General features: G+C 34.9%; 1 protein-coding gene across 1 annotated transcript in view; it reads right to left on the bottom strand.

Annotated features, from left to right (window-relative positions):
- Positions 1-663: 663 nt before the first annotated feature.
- Eif3e (eukaryotic translation initiation factor 3 subunit E) overlaps positions 664-23,843 on the bottom strand; it is a 32,972-nt gene continuing 9,792 nt past the window's right edge. Inside the window, exons 4-13 of the mRNA XM_021182960.2 lie at positions 22,948-22,990; positions 21,576-21,680; positions 17,035-17,160; positions 16,398-16,522; positions 14,103-14,229; positions 13,345-13,446; positions 11,764-11,873; positions 2,987-3,089; positions 2,268-2,402; positions 664-848 (exon numbers count right to left, since the gene is read on the bottom strand). Of these exons, the coding sequence (XP_021038619.1) occupies positions 810-848; positions 2,268-2,402; positions 2,987-3,089; positions 11,764-11,873; positions 13,345-13,446; positions 14,103-14,229; positions 16,398-16,522; positions 17,035-17,160; positions 21,576-21,680; positions 22,948-22,990 (1,015 nt within the window). The 3' untranslated portion in view covers positions 664-809. The remainder of the gene's footprint in view (positions 849-2,267; positions 2,403-2,986; positions 3,090-11,763; positions 11,874-13,344; positions 13,447-14,102; positions 14,230-16,397; positions 16,523-17,034; positions 17,161-21,575; positions 21,681-22,947; positions 22,991-23,843) is intronic.

Here is a 23,843-nt window from a genome sequence, read left to right as displayed (position 1 = left end):
CCAGCGGGGAAATTATACTTAGGTAACTTTGTATATAACATTCTGGGAATTTATAAAATTCAACCGACACTCCACTTAGTCTCTGTAACTAACAAGACTAATAAAAAATTTTAAAATGCTTTACTTGTAATAGCACCAAACTGGAAACATCCAAAATCATGATGCTATGTGGTAAACAAACAAAAGGAATCCTGTTTAGTAATAAAAGGAGTACACTACTCACCTATATGACTTTGTGTTCATTATATGTTAAATTCAATATAGATTTATTTTTTATTTTTGTCTGAATATTTTTGTTCATTACAACTGCAGATATAAAGACTGTCAACCAGATAGGCTAATTCAAATTCCATTTTTGATAAAATTCTCAGAGCCGAGGAGCAGATCAGTGGTTACATTATGTACACACTGACAAGAGTGTGAGTTAATGATAGTTCTGTACCTTACCACGAGTTGACACAAATCTACACCAATTTAAAAAGAATCATTTCTATGTACCGTACTAATGTCAAAACCCTGGTTTGTTCTGTTCTATAGTATCAAGGAAACAGGGTTTATATATGGATCTCTCTGTACTACTTTAGCAACTTCCTGGGAATATATAATTGTTTTAAAATAAAGTTAATAAAATACACTTGCATAAAAGGAAATCCAAGCAAAATAAAAAATTAATCATAGCCAATTTTATTCAAATTCTCCAAAATTTGTAGCAAACATGTTAATTGCTTTTAAAAATGTATGTCATCCTTTATACACAATGGCTACTGTGTCTTTCACCTATTCCTTTTTCTTCTTTTCTTTATAATCCTTTAATAGAAGCCAGAATCTTGGGTTGCCCAGTTGGGAGCCTAAAACACATGCAGAGAGAATCAAGATGAAATGAAATCTGAAAACACTAATAGAAAAGGAAGTGGTACAAGTATCTTTTGGAGAGTGATAAAGCATAACAATAATCAATAAACATGGGAAAGATAATCAAAAAATTTATTCTGAATATATAGGAAAAACAAACAAGAAAAAAACTATCATATGAAATACTTTCAAGGCTAAGCTCTGCAGCAGGAAATATTAAAAAAAACCCGCCCACCCCCATGGTCAGCCATCACAACACCCATTTACCTGGAAGAATTAAAACTCTTAAAACTTATAGTAGTTAGCCATAATCAGACTTAGGTACCAAAAAATATTCAATTACAAGATATCAATACAATAATTTCAAAACCAACTGACAATGATAAAAGCTTTATCCCAATTATTCTAACTTCATGGTATCATTACTTCCTGTGGCTGGTTAAAGCCATGCTGGTTCATATCCGTCTCCATCTTGGCCTTCCTGTCTCTCTCAGATGCTCTGAGCTCTTAGCCATGTCTCCCTTTTCCCTGTCCAATCACAGGCCTCCTCCTCCCCTAATATTTCAGTACTGTCACATGGCTCTACTAGAGTTCATTGGAAAATACAATTGTAATTTAACCTATTTTTCAAACCTTAATTCAATGGAGTCATTAAGTACTCCAGTTACTAACTACTTTCTACCCTCAGTTACATGCAGTCAGTGTCCAAGGAGAATTAAAGAAGACTTGGAATTTTGAAGTTATAAGGTCACTCAAGTTCTTTGAACATCAAAAATGAGGAACCTCTACTAAAAGAAAAGGGCATATTTTTAGACAGTTATGGACATCATATAAAAAAATTAAAATTGATTTATGATCAGCAGGAAAAGCAGTACTTTTTATAGAACTAATGCTTTAGATTTAGAAGGAGAACACACATTTCAAGCACATGTAAATTATCATCTAAAAGAATCAAAATGATGTGTTGAGAGTCCTGAGGAGGTTCACAAAAAAATAAAAGAACTAAACCCAATTATAATTAGAAATGTAATTTTTTTGTTTTCTTGACTACTGAGTAAAATATATCTAAAGCTGGGCGTGGTGGCGCACGCCTTTAATCCCAGCACTTGGGAGGCAGAGGCAGGCGGATTTCTGAGTTCGAGGCCAGCCTGGCCTACAAAGTGAGTTCTAGGACAGCCAGAGCTACAGAGAAACCCTGTCTCGAAAAACAAAAAACAAAGAGCAAAAAACAAAAATATATATATCTAAAACAAACTTAGTTTCAATTTAGTAATTTTTTTGAACACTATGTTTGTAAGTTTAAACAGAAATATAAAATGAATGCTAAACAATACTGATTATGTTCCCAAAGTTCATGTAATAGAAGTTACATTATTGCTAAATCCTAGACAGAACAGAAAATGTTTGATTCTTACCTCTGATCTACTATTCTGATTAAGTTTCTTTTCGATATTCATGGCCAACATTTGGCTTCTAAAAGAAAGACTTTTAGTCTTTTCAATCACTTGCTGGTAGGGTGAGACTGCATTGTTGCCCATTACCACATGACCCTGAAATGAAACAAATTATTCTAGTAAAGTCAGTGCTTGGTGTGTCTCAGTAATCATGAGCACAACACAATACCACATAACTGATGCACACTTATACACTATATTGAGATAATATTTATTCACCAATATTCAAACAACTGCCATAAAATATTTTTTGGTGGGGAATACAGTATCTGGAGTGGGTTCTGACACAGAACAAACAATTTTTTAGCTACAGTCACATCCTGGTTTTACTTTTGCAGTTTGAGACAGTATTTTGTTAATTTGTCCAGGATGTCCTTAAACATACAATCCTCCTGCCTCAGAGCCTAAAGTAAAGAAGGGGAGATGACAGGCCTGCACCAGTAGGCTCAGCCTAACAAAGATTCATAGACAAGTACTGTGCGTGCCCATAAACCCAGCGAAGAGGCAATCGGCCAGAATATTTTAGTACAGTGAGCTCCAAGGTAGCCAGCCCCTCACAGTGAGATCATATATCAAAAAACAAGGTTTATAGAATAAAATTTCTAATTAAAATTTCTCCTGAATTATAAAAATAGTCAGCAACTATTATACAGCATGTACCATACCAATATAGTACTTACTAGTTTAGAATCAATCTTGGCATCCAACCTCGCATTTCTAATCAAATTCACAATCCATCTTTCAGCTTCTTCTGGAGTCATATTCAGTTTGTCTGCTAACATACTAATGAGAGATATAAAAGCTTAGTGTTTTGTACATAGTGTGACTCATACTTTGTATAGACTTCAACTACTTCTGGATCAAGTATTCTTACATACAAGACTCTTAACAATATATACCATTTCTGTTTATGTCTGTCTTATATCACCTTCATAATACCAGCTGGACTGTAAAGATCCTTGACAAAAATTACTGTATTCTGCATTTATAAAACTTGTGGTTTTGAAAACATGATCTTGAGTGCGCCAAAGAAGAATTTTATGACACTGACAAATGCTTAAGGATGCTATTTATGATTGTGATGGAGCTCGGGGGGGGGGGGCTGTTTGCAGTTATTATGCATGTAACCAACAATGCCAGTGAAAGGGATGGAGAGACAATACCAGCTGACACCATGGAAAATGCCCTTGGACAATGGATCTGCATCCTTTATTTTCCCAACTTACAATCAAGTTGTAAAGGGACTTGAGCAGCTAGTTGTCAATCAGCCAACTGACAAAGAGTACATATGCACAGGATAATAAAAACACACTATACTTGAATGCATTAGTGTACATATGTTATTATTAAATGCCCTTTATCTTTACCTGAATTATTATACACTGTTCATTCTTTAATATCATTGATTTGGCTTTGAGAATTTGAATATTTTTAATAAGACTGGAAGTTGGCAATGTTCACTACCAACTCCTCAACAAAACAGTTCCTTGGGATACTATAGACAGAAATTCTGAATCTAAGAGTATCCCCACCTTTAAATGTATTTAAGTCACTAGCAGCTATAAAAGCAGTTATGTAGTGATAAGGCATTCACCCAAGTGTTACCAATTCAATTAATCAAAAATATCTTTTAGGAAAGAGCATACGCTCTACCATATCCCCTTTTCATTGTTGAAGAGAAAAATCTGTGCAAAATGTAAAAATTAAGACTATTAATAAAATAGTCTACAACAGGATTGAAAACGGGCCTTGCATAAGTTTGGTAAGTACTCTACATTTGTGCTTGTGGGGGTTTGAATATCCTTGGCCCAGGGAGTGGCACTATTAGGAGGTATGGTCTTGTTGGAGGATGTGTCACTGTGGAGGTGTACTTCAAGACCCTCATGCTAGCTGCCTGGAAGCCAGTCTTCTAGCTGCCTTCAGATGAAGATGTAGAACTCTTAGCTCCTCCTCCATCATTCCTGCCTGGATGCTGCCATTCTCCTGCCTTGATGATAATGAACTGAAGCTCTCAATATGTAAGTCAGCCTCAATTAAATATTGTCCTTATAAGGTCATGGTATCTGTCCACAGCAGTAAAACCCTAAGACAGTGCTATAGTCTAAATCTGTTTGGTACTTTCTGAAACAATTAAATTGCCACTGCTTGGTCTTTAGGTCAGGGAGAGTCTGAATTTGCAATCTTCCAGCCCCACCCCCTGAGTCTTTGGGATTAGAGGCCTATACCAGAGACCTCCCCTTAAAAGGCATTGTTTTCAAAATGGGGAAAATCCTGCAAATAATCTTTCCGGTAACTTCACAGTTATTTCAACTCCTCTGCACTAAATAAATATCTGAAGAAGCTGTTACTTATGAAACAAGCTTTTAAAAAACATCTCACTCAGCAGAACTGAAACAACTTGTTTAAAACCTTTTATCATTTTACTTATTTACTTAATATTTGGAAGCAGAATTTTGCTGTTTAGCTCTGGCTGGCCTCAAACTTGGAGTGAGCCTACTGCCTCTGTCTACCCCCATCCCAAGCACTGAGATTACAAGCATGTGTCACTATATCTGGTCATATTCTGCTGTTTAAAAGCAGAGAAGCCAATTTTCAGACAATTATGTAGTTGCACCATTAAAATTTTAAATTATAATGCAAACTCTTTATAAGCTATGTAAATAAAGTAACAGTTTAAAACCAAAGGTTTAAAAAAAGGTTATTTGATATTTGAGTCTTCTGTGTTACTTCGTTACTTCTATCTAAATGGAAGTACTTCAGTTACTTTTTAAACCACAGCTTCTCACCAAAAGTCTCATCATGGACCTCACTTTTCATCAGCTGCCATACTAAATGTTCTTCAAACACTCTCATCTCTAGGGTCTTTGCACAGGCTGTCCCTACATGGTTCTCAAATAGAAAAGGACCCTGATAAATCTTCCAATGATTATGTGTTTTTATAACTAACCTACTCTCTTAATCACTTTGCTTTGCTGACTACATGTCTCCCAAGGAGACTATGCAATAAACCGAGTATTATGAACCTTTTTCAGATGGCTTATTTCCTATGCATACAGAAAGAGTGTCATGTATATCACAAAGGAAGAAACCAATACTTAATTGTCTGATCCCTTCCCATTCAAGCCAGGAACTGATTCAGGCTCCGTAACTACTTTCCAGTTATTTCCCAAATAATCTGTATCTTGAGCCTTTAATCTATTCTACACAGTTGTTTCACCCAAAACCTTACGATCAGTTTATTTCCTAGCTCTTTTTCACATCTTTACAAAATATCTATCGTATAGTGCAAAAAGCAAAAAACATTCAAACCTAATTATCCAGTTATGGCTTCCTCCAGTTATGGCTTCCTCCGTTTTAGCTACAATAGAAGTTTATAGCTTCCCATTATCCTCCATCATGAATACCATATTAACATCCATAGCAAATCAGCTCTCTTCCTTCACTGTCACTCTTTCAATGAAACATGAACTGGCTTTGATGCTTATGGCAAAGATTAACTCTCAAGGATTTAGGGAATAGGTATCTTATAATCCCCAACTACTACCACCATCTGTTCCTCCCCTTTCCACCTCCTCTTCTTCCTCCATCATTATCATCACTAGAAAATCCAAGAAACCCAACAGGGTTAACAATGCTAGCCTAGAGTTGACATAAGGAAACACCTAATTTCAGATTTTAAAAGAAAATGTCACTTTATGCCTAATTTGTGCTTGTGGTGGTTTGAATATCCTTGGCCTAGGGAGTGGCACTATTAGGAGCTATGGTCTTGTTGGAGGTTAATTAATTCTAACTAGAATCAACATCCTGTCTCTCTTTAAATGCACATCCTAACATGACTACCATGCACAGTGGAGTTGCATAAATATCTGTGGGCTGAGCTATAATAATCCCACCGTCTCCACTGTTTCTTGATCCTTTACTTAATAGAATGGAATCAAAGTAAACTTGAAATAAGTTCTAATCATGCATTAGCACATTATTTGATGGCACCTTGAGTTATCCAAGCTACCAATCACTTTAAGAACAAAACTAAAAAAAATGTAAAAACTGACTGGCAAAATGGCTCAGCATGTAAAGGTCCTTCCTGCCAAACCTGACAACCAGAGTTCAATTCCTGAGCCCACACAGTGGAAGGAAAGCTCTGATTCAGAAGGCTCCTTGCACCTCATATGCACACGGTGACACATACGTACTCTCTCTCGTTCACTCTTGAGGAGAATAATAAATGTAAAATATTTTAAAAGAATATCTATATTAATAAATCCATTCAAAATACTAAAGATTAAAAAAAAAAATCAATCAAACAAAATAAAAGTACTAATCAAAGCTCAAAAGAGAAAGGTGACTTAGGCCACCCTAGAAAATGCTGTAAAATGAATCAAAGTACAGAATATCTGAAGATAAAAAGATTCAGGCTAGTTCTACTCCAAACAGAAAGAAGTTATAGATTCGCATAGTATTAAAAATTTTAACTGCGTCTGGAATCATTTCAAAAGGACCTTAATATTTTCTCTGAAATTGCTTCATGTATCTTTTAAGTTGACTAGTTTACCTGTTATACAGAAACGAAAACTAACAAGTACACTAAGCAAAGGACCGTCAACATCAAGCTAAGACAAACGTTCAACTCAGTTGCTGTAAATAGGAAGATTGTTCACGCTTCCAGCACAAACTGGATTTTTTATTTTGTTTTGTTTCTTTGAATTGATCCATACGGGTGGCCCCACTTACAAGCCTTAGATATAAAGCTTGATCTAGTGACCTAAGTCGTGTTTTATTGATTCCACATTGATTATCTATCAAGTCATCAATACCAGGTCTTGACGATCATCTCTCTCTCTCTCTCCTCTAAACCCCCAAGTCATTATTCTATCCATCTTACTGCAGATTTGGAGCCAGGATTTCACATGTGATAGTAATAACTATCTCATAACTTGGTTTTCCAAATTTTAGTTGAGAAGCACAATTTATTTCCAATGTTACTGAGTAAGGGTTACGATATGGAAACCTGTGGTCTGGTTTTCACTGAAGACTGCAGCCAATACATGGAAAGAGAAGGCCTGTGTATCTCTAAGAGTATGCTATGAGAACTAACTAAAGAATCGGCTAAATAGAAGCTACTGTTAACTGTGAGAGCAGGCAGACATAGCAAGCTCAGAAACACTAAATGCTGAATGTAACAACTGAAACATATAACCTTATATTAAAACTAACACAGAAATGAGTTGATAATGGCCTCTGAAACTACTATCTATTAACTATATTTCTTTATTCCCAATAAATGTGATTTTAAATATAAATTCTTGTGTGGTTATAACTCTAAGGAAAATGTTAAGGTCTAATTTTATTTAATAAACGAAGCAAACTGAGTTGTAATGCTAACAACGCAAAAATAGTTGGAAATAGCCAAATTATCCCCCAGAGAAATCATTAGTGTATAATCCAACATGTTTATCATAAGCATTCAAAATACTGCTTCCATTCTTTGTTTTATCTCCTGTTGAAAACTAGTCCAAGAACCATTTTACAACAGCTTTTAAATGTCAGACACATATATCTCACAACATAATAAGCTATATTAAATTAACCCCCCACCACACTATCTTTCCTGACAGATGCTGCATAATTTATGTTAGACAGTGTATTAAGAATGAATGTTTTGAATCACAAGTATAAAGTTGTTTAATAAACAATGAACCTTATAAAGGTATTGTATTCAGCAACTGAAATACGTCCATTTGAATGAAAAAGAAGCCAGAGATGCACAAATCTTCTCAACCCACAAAAGAAAAAAAGAGAGAAATTAGAAAGAATATGAACATACACTAATTAGAAAGTCAAAACAGGCCAGCATGGACTAAGAAACAGAACAAGATAATGTGGCACTAACCATTTATAGGATTGACCAAAATTTTCATCTGAATTATTTCTCTGGGCTTTCCAATATACAATATATATTCATATAATTTTTTTCCTATCACTATATTTCTTCAAGTATCTACTGAAGTAGTTTAAATGAGAATGGGCACCACAGCATATACTTGAATGTTAGGTTCCTAGACTGTTGACTCTTCAGGAAGGATTAGGAGGTGTGGCCTAGTGGGAGAATGTATGTAACTAGGGGTGGGTGGGCTTTAAGGTTTCAAAGGGCACAGCACTGGGCCCAGTGTTCTCTCTGCCTCATGCCTGAGGGTAAGCTGGAAGCTCTTAGCTACTGCTTAAGAACTATGCCTTGCTGCCTAGTGCAACGTTCCCCATCAGGATGTCCATGTACTCATTCTCTGAAACTGTATGCTAGCAAGCCCCCCAGTTAAATGGTTTCTTAATTGTCTCCACCACCGTGCCTCATTACGGCATAAGAAAAGTAAAACTAAGACATTAGTGAAAACTTTTAAACCTGAATGTATTTGTGCACTTAGTATCTGCTGCTTCTTCCACACTTCAATTCCTGTGAGGATAGTCAGTACTTGATTCTGACTGGCTAACACTGGCAATGCTTCTTTGAAAAGCTATATTGTTGGTTCTGTTTTCATTCAAAAGGTTTGGGTGAAGCCAGAAAAATCAATTCTATTTAAGTTGCTATATATATAAAACTTCTCATGATGACTTGAATATACAGCAAAGTTTGAAAACTAGATCACAGAATAAGTGCTTTCTCTCCCTATGTACTGTTCAAGATAAAGGTTAGTTCTGTTGTTCATTTAAATGAATTATAAATCATTGGAGTCTGAATTAGAGATCTGCTGCATTTGTAAAATCTTACTGTAATATCTCATATTACTTTCAGTTGCTATTATTCAAATTCAGTAAAACAGCTTTCCAACACATGAAAAAGCTTTCTATATTCAATATACTAAAGATAGAATGTTACTGGTCTATAACTTCATTACTCTAAAGAGATATAACTTACATGGATAAAAAAATTAAGTGATGGGGTATGATTTTTTTTTTCCATTCTGGCTGTGCTTTAGAATAATCAACCCTCAAGGTATGGCACAGCAGCTCTGTTACACATCACAACTATGTGTGTCCAGATGACAACTGTGTGTGTAAAAAAAAAAAAACCTAGAGATTTTGTGATACAGTTACCAGCTGACAAAGATTTCATGTTTACTCTTCAGCTCAACCGATATATTCTAAATCATCTATTTATACAAAGATTGTATCTAAAAATGTGAACTGTTCCCAATGAAACACTTCCTAGTGAGGAACACTACAATGTATGAGAGGATTATCAGCCTAAGTCTGGTAATCCATGATTACATCAATCAAACCTTTAAGTTTCTAGCTAAGTAACAATAGAGTACACAGAGTCAGTATTTCTACAAGTTTCTAGTGTCATAAAAAAATGTATATGAACAGCCTGAAACAGGCCCAATTTGCATGCATACAAAACTTTACCTATAAGTAAGAGTGCATGTGCTATTCTCCAAACTGTTCACATGCAGGCCAGCACACACATGCACACTCAATATTTGAAAGTTGTGGTTCTAGACCTTGAAATGCATGCCATGTTACTAATGCCCCAGGTTAAATAATGAAGATGCAAAGCATGTCCATCAGAACCACAGAAAGCTCTACGGTTCCTAGACTTACTCAACTGACAAGACCTAAAATAAAATTTTCTATAGATGTGCATAAGAGTCCTCGAAGCTCAAAACTTACATCTGAAAACACAGCCCCACAACAACCTCAATGTGCTTGATCTCATTTACTATTTTGAAAAGGAAAATTATGTAGTCCTTAAAAACAAAACAAAACAAAACAAAAACCCATGTTTTTAATTTTTCTAAGGCAGGCAAAGAAAAGTCTGATTAACTTCAAGTAAGTACAATTCAAGAACTAACTAGGAGAACCGAGGGCTTTGGAACCCCTCTAGAAATTTAGTTTAAGATGCTTTAGAGACAGCCTAGCAAAAAACAGAAGAGATCCAAGAAAAAGTAAACATATATACAGTAAACAGGAAAGAGCTTTGTACATAGGTCAGTGGTTAGGTGCTTGCCCACCACTAATTATGAGAAGGCCTGGTCTGGATCCTGGATAGTACCAAAAAGCAAGCCAACCAAGCACAGATATAACCATCAACATTCACAGAGGTATTCCTAGTCTATTACCTTTACCAACTACACATTTTACAATAGTAGACAAGATAAATACTTAGTCCATTTTACTGACAAACACAGTAAACTCAAAACTTAAGAAACATAATAATGAACTCAACTACCCATTTATAAAGATAAAGAGCTAGAATTAGCACAAACTCCTAACCCAGGTACCTTAGAAGTAAAATGAAAAGAAGCCATGTGACCTGACCTGTTTAGAATACATTTATTTACTTACAAAGATTAGCACTTACAAAGATTAAATTTGCTTTCAAAACAAGGAGAACTAAAAAAGTTCTGGTCAACCCCAAACACACAGGCGACCATAGCCTATGAGGAAATGGAGAAAACCAGAAAAGGAAAGCCTAATACTCAACACTCCTTTCTCACAGAAAAGCCTTAAACACAAATTTTAAAAACAAAGAACAATCAAGACCAGGTACTATCATCTAACCTGCAATCTGCCTGTCTTTTTTAATCACACAATCAATTGCACAAGAATAAGAAGAAATCAATTTTAAAAAGAATGCCTGCAAACTACAACAAAGTCCTAATTCCCATAAGAAAAGCCCACTGATCATACTACACTTCCAACTCTGGACAACCACTTCAAGAACAATTCACTAAAATTAGGCAAGTATGGATGGATCTCCTACCAAAACCAAAAGGCATTAAGAAACAGAATTTGGTCTGCATACAATTCCTCTGAGGCAAAGATTAAAAGTACCAAGTTTTTATGTTTTATATTTGACTTCATCTGAGGCCAAAAGACACTAATAATTTTTGAAAGTTTAATACATGAAATTAGTTTCTAATAGCTCATGTACATTTCACAATTTTCCTAATTATTTTCTCACACAACAGAGAAACTTTCAACTAAAATTCACCACAAGCTTTCCATGTTTCAACATTTTAGGATGTCACAGAAGCTTACTATATAAGAATTTAAATATGTAATTTAATAAACAAACTTAATTAACAAAATTATTACCAAATGTAGTGGTCTTTCAACAACATTTCCAATTGCTAAGGGCTAAGTCATTTGACCCTGTTGAAAACCATTTTACCTATCCGTTCATAATGGAACAACACTGTTTATTCTAAAAAAAGGTAACTGAAAATAAGCTGAAAAAGGCTTCAACTTGTCATTTCCAGAAAACTATATTCTGCCAAATAAAGACTAAACATTTCTAAAAATTCAAGCATGTTAAAATTTTCATAAATTATTAGCAAATTATTTTCTTTCAAAAGAGAAATAAATAGAATTAACTGAAATTTCATTACATGTAACATAATAAATGGCAATCTGTAGAGACTAAAGGTAGAAAATTTCCATGGAATCTGTGTGCTCTTACTTAATGCTGATACACTGGTGGATACGACAAAACGTCTCAAATATGAAGAGACGGGCATTCTCAATGAAGTCCTCCAGACACGCTACCAGGAAGAAGTCATTCACGAGCACCTAGATACACAGCATATATTCAAAAACCAATCAGATGACAACTGTTCTTAAACACTTGACTCACTTTGTCTACTTCATTGCTTTACTCACTATCTTAAAAAAAATCCTACAACATAGTACTCTTTAGAATGTTGCTCATGTCCAAATCCTTAATAATTTAAACAAATAAATAATAACAAGAAAAAATTAAAAACTCTCCAGGAATTACCAATGTCTCCTTGTTTTATTGATGATTGAGGTTAACAGAGTAACTTCCTTGATACATTTTTTTTTGTACAACATGCTCTAGCTAACTTAACAATAAAGAATGAACTAAGGGAATGAACTTTCTACAACAACAAGACAGGGTTAGGAAACATTGCAATGAACAGCTCCTATTTCAAAGACAGTAATAACTAAAAGAGATTATTTCAAAAGGAATGTATATATCATTTGTAATGTTCATATGGTTATACTGACACAAACTATCAAGGAAGATTTTAGTTTCCTATTTTGACTAATTTTCAAAGTCTGCCACAATGTTTATGTACATTTTTTCTCTTAGAGAAACAAGCTCTTAGCTAAACTGAGAATTCTGTTCTCGTAACTTGATTTTAAAAGACAAAACTATCTGAGGATGGGATTGCACACTTTCAATCTCTCCACTCAGAAACCTAAGGTATAGTGATCATGAGCCTAGGATCACCTTAAGATAAACAGCAAAATGTGTACACACCCTCACCTAACCCCTAATATGTTGGGAATATGAGCAAATAAATAAACAAATAGATGAGGCATGGCTGGAGATGGCTTGGTGGATAAAGCACACAGCATGCAAGCCAAACACCAGAATTAAACCTCTGGAAGCCATATAACAGGAAAACAACAACAAAGATTCCACAGTTGTCCTGACTTCCACATGTGTGCCTACAGCCACTAAAAAACAGGAAACTTGTTTAAAAATTAAACAAAACCAAAAACAAAAAAACAAAAAAAACCCAAAACAACCCAGCAGCAGAGTGTGATGGTGCAGGCCTTTAACCCCAGCACTTGGGAGACTGTAGAGCAGGTGCATGTATCTCCACTGACTGCTTGGTTTACATATCGAACTCCAGACTTGCTCTGAAAGAACTTTATTTTTAAGTAAATAGGAAAATTTAGGTATAAAAACATAACTGTAATAAACTGCCTAGTTTATATGAAATGTTAAATTTAATCTTTTCTACAAGTAATCCCATCTATAAATAAGGGGATCACAGTGGTATGCATGTACATATGAACCAGATTAGAGAAACAGAATTAAGGAGACTCAGATGAATTCCGATAGTTGATGTTTTAATTTCTGTAACCTAAAGGAGACAATACCAACTAGGTGTCTTCATTCTGTCAATAATATACCATTTAGTTTAATTTTTCTTATTCAATTACTTCAATACTTTACTACATCTTGAAATTTAAGAATATAAATTGCTTAGTAAAAATTCATACTTACTGATTCACATTCTCTCAGCTTTTTCTGAGCCCCGTCAAAATCAAAGTTAACATATAGGCATTCAACAAATTCCGTAATTGGGTCTTTATATGTGTAAGACTCCTACAAAATTAAGCCAAATGTCCAGTTAATCTTGTTAAGCACTGTTTAACATAATGCCAATTCACAGCTAATCCAATACCATCTTCTCAAAGCACCCAATCGAACCCTTACCTCAGATAACACATTAAGTTTGTCACATGTCCAAATTAAAGTCTCTAAACTCTCATCTTAGAATCATTCCACAATTTTCAATTCTAATACCTAGTCTCCTCTAGTCAATAAACAATGATGTACTTTTCAGATATGAACATATACCCTACAATAGCAATCATTTCTCTGTAAAATGCATTCTTAGATTACATCCGATTTCTTTGGCTTTTTCGGTATTTTATTTACAACTGAGAAGCTCCATAAGCCAAAATGCAGGGGCTTTTGCCACATTAAGAACTGTTACTACAATGTTCAACTTAATAGGTCACCATCTGGAACAGGCAACAACTCCATAAACCATCAACAAGCAGCTCCACCAAGCACTAATCACTCATACCATATTGATCATAAAGACACCTACGATTTTGCAAAAGTAAGCTCAGGGCTTGCTAATTTCTCTCTAGTTTCATGTAGACTTCCCTCTCAACTTACATATTTTCTCCTAAGGCCCACCCCAGCGTTTAGAGATCACACCTACTGTCTGACTGCTTTAAGTTTATTTTTACCTGTTGAATCACTTTCACCAGATCTTTCAGCACCTGCCGGCGTTTCCGCACATCTTTGTTGGTTATAACGGCGGTAGTCAAATAGCGGAGAATATGTGGACACATTGTCTGAATTGCATTAAGGTACCTAAGGTAAAAATACAACAGTTACTTTATATTCACTAAATTCCCACATTTTTTCATGTATATAGTTCAGTGTGAACTAAAGAAAACATCTAACATCATTTAGCCTAAGAGCGTAAGCATTTAAGAATTACATTTAAGTAGTACAAGAGAATGACAACCTGAAAATCAGCAGAATCCGATGACAAGAAACTCAACAACAGTATCATCACTATTGCCGATTAGAAGTGAGCTGGAAAACTCACTTCAGGAGCCCTGGAAGTCACTCATCACTGCTCCATAGATGTTGGAAGGTCTTTATAATCAGTTTCTTAAACTCCGTTTTCTTGCATAGATTCTTTTAACTAAATATTGTCATCAATTGACAAGCATATGGGAGCACTTTATTGCTTACACAATTCAGTTAAATGCATGTGACGACACTACAGCATCACTTTCAATGGAACTGGGTTGAATGAATTTAGAGGCATGGGACTTTCCTTTGTGCTTGCAGTGAGGACTGCAACATCCTAGAACTGCAATGTGACTTAAAAGTATCTGTCACAAATTCCTGCAGCTAGGAACGTCTGCTTCTTGTTTTAACTTTTGACAGAACGGAAAATGTACAAAGCTGCAAGTTCTGATTCATACCATGCTGTCATCTAAATGACTTTACTGAAACATAAATTTTACATGAAAGCACTGTTTCACTTTGAAATTTCAGACCGAATATTAGACTGCCCAAGTGAAATGTAATATCATGCATCATGTGACGACAGTAGCCTAAGGACAGCCATAACTTGGAAAGCATCTACCTTCTCCTAAGCAAGTCACCAGAGCCCTGACCTGAGCTATCAAACCATTCTAGCATCAAATAAGTTCACTTGTTCTGGTTGTGTGTCTTTTAAAAAAAACAACCGAATCCCCACTGATAAATGACTTTTCCTTGTTAATAAAACAACTAAAGGGAAACTCTGTTGAAATATCATTTCCATTAGTCTTTGTGAGCAAACTCTGCTGTGACCTAATATTTTAATTTTCTTAACTTTCTTCTAGTTGTTCTCCAATCAGTTGAGAATATTTAGTGGTTGTAGTATGGTGATGAAGATATACCTATTAGCATAGCCATACTACAAATTCAATGTTACACATTTTAAATCAACTCATTTCTATTGTGCCTTATAGTCACAATCTATCTCTTTATTTGTTGTAACATGAATATGTATGTACACATGTGATACACACACATACACTTATATACAAACAAATATCCTAATATCTGAAAGATTTGAAATTAAAGATTTGCTGAGTATGGTGGTATATTCATGATTTGAAGAAAGATGATCAAATTTTAGGTAAGACTGAGTTACATAAAAAAACTTCAGTAACATAGGGAGAACTTTTAAAAAGTAAATAAAAAATAAAATTAATTCTGGCCAACAGAATGGTGTCATTCGCAAAATTCACTGAGCAGTGTGCCCATTTCTTATCAACCCAAGACAAACCAAAAGTTGAACACAGCAAGTCAATACAAAAAAGATTTTCCCATAATATAACCACCCACTTCTCCTTTTTTCCTTTCCAGTAATTTAGCATAGGCCTTTATTCCTTTATTCCTTACACTTGAATTTACAGTCATCCCTCTGTATTAACAGATGACTGGTTCCAAGTGTCAAAATCTATGGATATCAAAGTCCTTTATAAAAAGTAAGATATTGTTTGCATACACTCCTGTATAACTTAATCTCTAATTACTTGTAATATGTAATATATAGATTTGTTTACAGTTACTACTGTATTATTTACAGAATGATTGCAAGAATAAAATATCTCTACATATTCAGTAATAATGGAACTTTTCTCTCACATGGTTACAAATGTGTAACCCATAGAAATGAAGACTGGCTTTGTACTAGATATCGGAGAACCCTGAGAATTCAATGCAAACTCACTTAATCCTCTAGGGTAAGCCCTGAGTCTACATGATATCTATATTGTTAGTTCAGAGACCATTCCTAAGAACAATTCGGAAGGACCTACAGTAACAGCTACACGTAGTAAAGCTTCCCAATTAACAAACACAAGCACATGTGCGCGCGTACACACGCGCGCGAGCACACACACACACACCACACCACACAATCACATAAAAATCATATATCAAAAGTAAAATTAAACAATGATGTAACTTACTGTGGTTGGTAAAGGAAGAGATCAATAATGTTATCACGGCCCTTTGGATGGTTGAAAAAAACAAATAGAGACCAATGAATGAGCCATGTTCGCTGCTGAAGAGACTGGAGTGGAGAACTCACAGACTAAAGGATTAAGAAAATTACACAGAGGAAATATTAGTATATGAAAAACAGACATGCAAACAAACACCAATTTCAGAAGTGTAACTAACTACAAGGCTCTACTCTAAGGCGATACTAACCATATATTATGATCAAGGCTTGAACCCACCCAAAGATGTTTTAAAAGCAAGGAATGAAGCAAACGGTCCTTAATTAGTGGGTGGGAGGGTGACACTAACTGTGGGTAAAACTCATCTTCTGCAATAACGTTCTGCAGTAGGAGGCACTGACAGGGCAGTATCATTTTCAGTGCCATGGTAGCTACAACAGTCAAACCAAGTGTGACCATTTTCAAGGTTAGGGAAACTTATCCACCAAGTGAGTATTCAGTCAAGGCAGAACCATAAACATAAAAAAAAAAAAATTCAAAATATGAAGGATTTTTATTTTCCCCCCTCTTATATTGTGCATATATCAGAAAATATAACAAGTGCAAAGAAATTTCGGAGACTCAAACCAAACATGTAACTTACATTATTGTCTATGGTCTCTTTTAATCGAGTAAGGTCTTCCATGGCTGCATCCCAATTCTGCATTAAGATTTCAGAGGCCAGTTTTCCCCAGAGCGAACTTAAAGCATTTCTATCTGTTGCTGGAACCTATATGAATAATTAGTAATAGCCTCAATATTATACAGTAAGAACAAAGGTAAATTTTATACCATCCATCTAGCCTACCTAAAGACATATCCAAGTTATATCTCTACTACAAACTCATTATTTTCAGGCCTTATTGAAACACAATAGTAAATTACTCAAAATAACGTATTTAAAAATACTTAGGCTTTTAATATCAGGTCTTTACTGTAAAGTAAAGGCAATTTTAAAGCTAGCAAACAGCAGCATCACTTTAGCATAATCTATTTCAGATAATACATACGCAATCAAATTCCGTATACCTGTGACTACTTTATGCATCACTTTAGAGTCAAAGGAAGCTAATGTTAACGATCTGAAGGTGTAAGAAACCAAAGCTCCTCAATCTCATTCCCAACAAAATGAGATAAAACAAATACTAAACGCACTTCAAAGAGGGCCCAGGAGCACATTGCTGTCTCAGCACTAGGAAAGCTGAGACAGGAAGATCACAAGCTTGAGGACAGCCTGGACCACTTAACAGACCCGACTCAAGAAAAGAAATAATACAAAAATATGACAGGAAAGAAAATGTAAAATACAGGCCTACTGGTTTATAAAAGAAGTTACTGACAAATTCCATTCAAAGTTGTAAGTAACTAACTACCAAACTAATGATTAAAACTGCAAAAGAATATTCCCTTATAGCACACCAATGGGAACACATAAAATGAATCTGAAAAAAATCATGTGTTAAAGCAGCAAAAGCAAGGGAGGGCATCTGAGAAGAAAATATTCCTGACTCCAAAATGAAATGAAATTCTGAATTCACTTTTCACCAAAGCATTTATACAACAGAATGTATCTGTAATGTGTATATTAAAATCTAACTGTACAGTATGATTAGAAAGCCAGCCAAGTGTTCGCCTCTGCCACTGCTACCATAGGTGGCAAAGCCACCTGTGTTTGCCTCCACATAGCTTCAACATGACAAAAAGTATATTACCCAACACGTGCTAAGATCTCAGTAAATGTGAGGTTACTGAGATGATATAGCACTTTGACATAATTATTATTATCATTTGCAGTAATTTTCACAAATGTTTTCGAAAGCATTTAGCAAGCTCTCAGAGCAGTCAAGTAATAGAAATAATATCTATAAATTAAATTTTGAAAAATGAGCAAGAAGCTACTTGTTCCAATTTTTATCATGAAGTATACCTACAATATGATCCACACTTAAATATGCACAACTACCTATATCCACAGTGCTGGGAGTGGGGATTACATGTTGTGTAACACCAGGTACTGCTAAAGACTGTCTCAAAGGAATAATGCACAGAGTGGTAGAGGGAATCCATCATTACTTTGCATATACATGCACCAAACCTAAGTGGAAACACCTACCCCACCTGACACACAAACTTCATCAAGTCTAATATGCTATCAAATTTAATACACTTACTTTGTTTACCTAGAACTAAAAGACAACTGACTCAATATATATTTCAATTAGAGACAGTGAAGTATAAGCCATGCTTGGGACTCGGTATAAACGAGATACCCTTTAAACTGACAGCCAATAGGCATATCAGAGCCAAAACTGTGGCCAAGATGCTAAAGTCACCATTACCCAAGGTGTCTGTGCATGATGGAAAGTGCTGTTAAATGGTCTGATATGCCATTGACAGTCAATACATCGTCAATTCTAACTGGGAAGAAAAAAAGAAAAAGAAAAAAAAAAAACTCTTAAAAAAATATAGTAAGAAATGGTATTTTAAAATCACTTTTACTTCAATAGTTCCTTAATGGTCACATTTTAGAGATAAACCAAGGGTTCTATAGTGAGGACAGATCTTTAATAAAAATTCAGTACAACTTTTAAAACAAAAACCATTCAAACGTTTCTACCAATTCTCCTTATTTCATTTTAATTAACATACTTTTAGAGCAAAGTGCAAAGAAGTCTCACATTCAAACGGACATTCCTCAACATATTCGAAAAGCCACCAAGTCTTTAAAAATAAATCTAGGGTCACATAGCTTTAATTTATAAACACTGACCTACAATAGGTCATTTGGAGAGTCAAATTCTAATCTCAGCCCATAGTTACAATGGCTCTTTCATAGCTTATGTTTCCTTAACCATAGATTTAAAAGAGAAACCACGAGAAAAAAAAAAAAATCTAGAAATGGAAAAAACACAAATAACTAAACTAAAACATGTCATTTTCATCAAAACCAAAACCAATATTTTCATTTTTGCTACTAAACTTTTAAACACCTGAGATTTTTAATGGCTGTATCTAAATCAAGAAAATATAATTAACATCTAGTCTTCCTTTCTTTGCACTAAGTATCAATATGCCAAAAGAAAACAGCTTCTACATAGCTCAAACCTTTTATGGTATAAAATGAGACAATTTTTAAATGAAAATTACATAAATTTTAAGAAATTTTATTACTTGAATTCCAATATAGGATGTCTTAGGAATAGTGAAACAGCATAGAGTTGAATGTTTTTAAAGACAGGGTAATACATGTCGTAACTTTTCAAAGTAAATATTAAAACTCCCAATTATAAAATACATTTATTGTAGAAATTTTTAGACTAATTATAAAGCCATACTACATAACCATGACACTCATAAAACTAGAATATGCAATATGTGGTCAGATAAAAGCTTTTTGTACAAGCTTAGGAAGGTTTGTAACCCCCAAAAGGTTCACGTGCACTACCCTGGCTCAACTCCATGTCATTACAGTTGGCTCTTCATAGCAACCTGCTTTCAAGCGTGGATATACTAGAAGAGTTTCAATATCTGGATTTCCAGCAGTTACCTTAAGTTTCCATGTCTTAGGAAAATGGCACGTTCACTCACTGACCAGCAACAATAAATTTACTGTGCTGGGACTCTAACATGACACTAAATCTTCATTCTCAAACTTCACTCCCAGCGTAACAAATGATATGAATAACCGGCTCTTTTCATGTAGCTGTAATCATACCAGGCTTCTGGCTTCACAGTCCTAGCTTAAGCTGTTTATATTCCCAAAGTAATCAACTTTTGCTCTCCTAAATCTCTGGTAACATTCAAGGTAAAAGCGATGGAATTTTCTGATAAGTCACTCCAAGTTTAACATCCATGATTACCTCAGTGCACTGGCGAGCAAATCACAGCTTATCCATAAAAGAAAAACTCATTGCAAATGAGGAGAAAAGAAAAATAATGTTTTAAATCTAGCTTAGGAATAAAGAGAAACCATTTGTTTCCCTGTGCAATTTTAGTGTAGGAGATGAGTAACATTGATCTGCCCTTTGAACTACCCCAAACAGGAAAGCTGAGTTCCACTGAAGGCACCAAAGACAACATGGTCTAAGTGGTTTTCTTTGTGACATAGAAAACTAAAGGGAAAAAAGCAACACAAAATAAAGAAATGTAAGATTGGAAGACAGCAAGTCCCTGTCTTAATCAGACTTTAACTTCTAGGATAAAGTAGACAAACCACTGGCTTTGCGAACTTGTTCATCAATCCAGTGAGTAATCAATTATAACTTCTCAGATAAAAGGCTAGGTAAGAGCCTTCTGATTACTTTAGAAAGTACCTACTACTGCAATTATCTAGAAAGAAGACAGGACGAGAAATCTTGTGAAGTTGAAGGCCTGAGTTTTAATCAGACTTCATACACCTTTCTCTCTACTCTGCAAAAGAACCAAATCTAGACAGTGACTCAAAAGCCTCCAATGCCAGTTAGTGACACTGCTGGAGTGTCTCCATACCTCACTTCTCTCCACTTTCTATTAATGGGAATATAGATAAATATAAATTAGGTCAGTATTAAAATATAACATCTTAAAACAGGATTCCAGTTGTTCAGAACGAGGAACAGATTCGGTAACATGAACTAAACTACAAAGTCATTCATTCTGCTTACAGTACCACAAAAATCCATTAGAAGACAGAATTCTGCTAATACTAAAATTCATATAATTATAAACTAATAGTTTCCTATTTTTGGATTTCAAGGTCAAATTAAAGTCTTTCTCAATTTGTTTTTAAGTTGTATTTAAAAACATTTTTGTGTGCATGGATGCAGGCTGCTGTAGCCTAAATATGGAACTCAGAGGACAACTTTGTAGAGTTGGTTCTCTGCACCCTGATGTGGTTTCTGGAGATCAAACTGACTGCCAGGTTTGTGCTGCATGAGTATGTGACTCTGTTCCACTTCACAGCCCTCTCAATACATTTTGAGGACCTTAACAAGGTATCCTATTTGGCTTTTGTTGCAAAGCAACTGCCCCTAGTTTTTTTTAACCTAAATTACTTTTCTCCTTTGCAAATGACCGTTGTAAAATTTAACAGACAGACTCAAATCAAAGTTCTGAAAGTAGAAGAGGAAAATGAAACAACCAAATAAACAACAAACAGGTACTTACCAAAACTCTAAAGAAGTAAAGGTACTCTGCGGCTCCAGAGTAATTCCCACACTCATACTGGAACTTTGCGTATCGGTAGAGCGTGTCTAAGTACTCTTGCCTGAACTGGGGGGAAAAAACCTTCTATAGTTAAGTTATATAATTCTGCTCATTTAACTCTTTTAGATGAGTAAAGAAGTCAATTCTTTTAAAGTCTCCCTACAATTATCACCAATAATACCATAACCAAAAAACACTTGATTGTATATATGTATGACTGTGTATGTGTACATACACACAAATGGAACTGTCAATTTAATGCTTAGTTTTGATCTCAAAAGAATTCTGAAGAGTGCTGATAGCATGGACTATAACTGAAGTCTGCTCTAAGTCTACTAAGTTGACTAATCTAGTCAACTACCACGAACACATACACCTCCAAGATTTTTGTGGTCTTACACAAAGAACACATACAATAAACATCTCTTTTCTGAAAATTAGCCTCAAAATTACATCAACTTTGAGAATATGTAAATAAAATCAAACTGAAGAAATCTAAAAAAACTGAAGACTTCAAACAACAAACTACTAAATATTCTATAGCAAACCACAGAGTATTATGTGCTGGTCAACAAGCCATTTACATAATTATTAAATGGGAGCTAAGACTTAAAAGTTAAGTTTGATTATATACAATGTGAAATTCTCTATGCTAACAAAAGAGAAATCAAAGGTATGTACAAAAAAATAAATAACATTTACTTATAAATTTGTAAATTAATGAAAGTTATAAAAATGTCAAGAGCTACTGCATTCCCTAAGGTAGCCAAAATGTTCTCTACTGTAAAAAGAAAATTTTTAACTCAATTCTAGTTCTGCCTTCACTTATTTAAGTAAACCCACATGGGAAAAAATCGTGAGTTAGACACATGCATATAATCCTAAAGCCAGTAAGCAGACAGCAGGAGCACCACAAATTCAGAGACAATTTGGCCTACAAAGCAATATCCTGTTCTCAAAAATCTCAGAGTCCTGGGGGCTCAGGAAGAGGGAGGGAAAAAAAGAGACACCCCCCACACACACACCTTCTCTAGGCTTTGGTCTTCTGTTGGCGCTAACATGAGCTACTGTTATATGATTCACAAAATGACAAGCACTGTGGGGATTTATTACCAAAAGAGGATTATGAGATATCATGGCTGAGGGTTTTGTTTTTTTTTTAAAAAAAAAAAAACTACATTTAAAACCATACCAGTTGTATTTAGTTAAATAAATCTAAGAATTATATTCTTATGCCAAACTATTTGTGCACAGCATTAGTCTCTAATGAACTTTTCAGAACATAACCATTTTTTAATGTTTTAAAAAAAACCAACAACAAAAAACAACTTACCCCATGTTTGTCTGCCAGGTAGTCAAATAACATCCTGCCATCCCTTAATATTGGAAAAGTGAGCGTTATTATGCTTTACTCACTGCCGAACACAAAATGAGCAGCTCTGTCTTCTAAGTTATCATCCTAAGTCACTTTAAATCTCTTAATACTTAAGCAGAAATACAACTTTTAGAATAAAACAAATAGCACATGTCAAATTTTGATATAAGGATAATACAAGCTTGAATTTTCTTTTATATTTCCTAAGCTCTGACTTAAGACCAAATCTAGAAGATGCCTATGTCACAAGGTTTACAAAGTCCACACAATTACTAACCCTATCAAGCTACCAAATAGCCCAACTTAGCTTTCATAAGTTAGTTTTGCATTAACTCTAGCTCCTAATGAACTAGTAAGAGACATGTACAGCAAGACACTGAGGGAAGTCAAGATGCTTATTTTCACATTCTCAGAAAGGAAAGGGGCTTCTTAGGTTTCTTCAGGTGGGGATATGCAGTGCCCTGAGGCATGCTTTGGAAGCATAACTTCACTGACAACCTAACTGGGAGGGGCCCCGAACATTCAAATACTGAATACAATACTGAATACAAAATGTGCACAAAGTTCCAACTTCCACTGTCTCCGGCTATTTCTAGGAATGTATATGAAATACAAATACTATATGTTCAGATAGTTCAAATACTCTAAAATGTAAGGAGATTGGTAGATTATGACTTTGTAACACTTAATCCCGTCATTTGTTTTCAACCTAGTTTCTGCCTTAGTTTTTTCAGTGTTGTGATTCAATATTCTCAAACAAAGCAGCTTGTGGAGGAAAGCGTTCCCTGAACTTACACTTCCCAGTCACAGTCCATCACCGAGGGGAGTCAGGGCAGGAATTCAAGGCAAGAACC

Source organism: Mus caroli, unplaced genomic scaffold (genome assembly GCF_978045245.1).
Source record: "Mus caroli unplaced genomic scaffold, Mus_caroli_1 scaffold_16, whole genome shotgun sequence".
NCBI classification, from domain to species: domain Eukaryota; kingdom Metazoa; phylum Chordata; class Mammalia; order Rodentia; family Muridae; genus Mus; species Mus caroli.
This window is presented reverse-complemented; position numbering and strand designations above follow the sequence as displayed.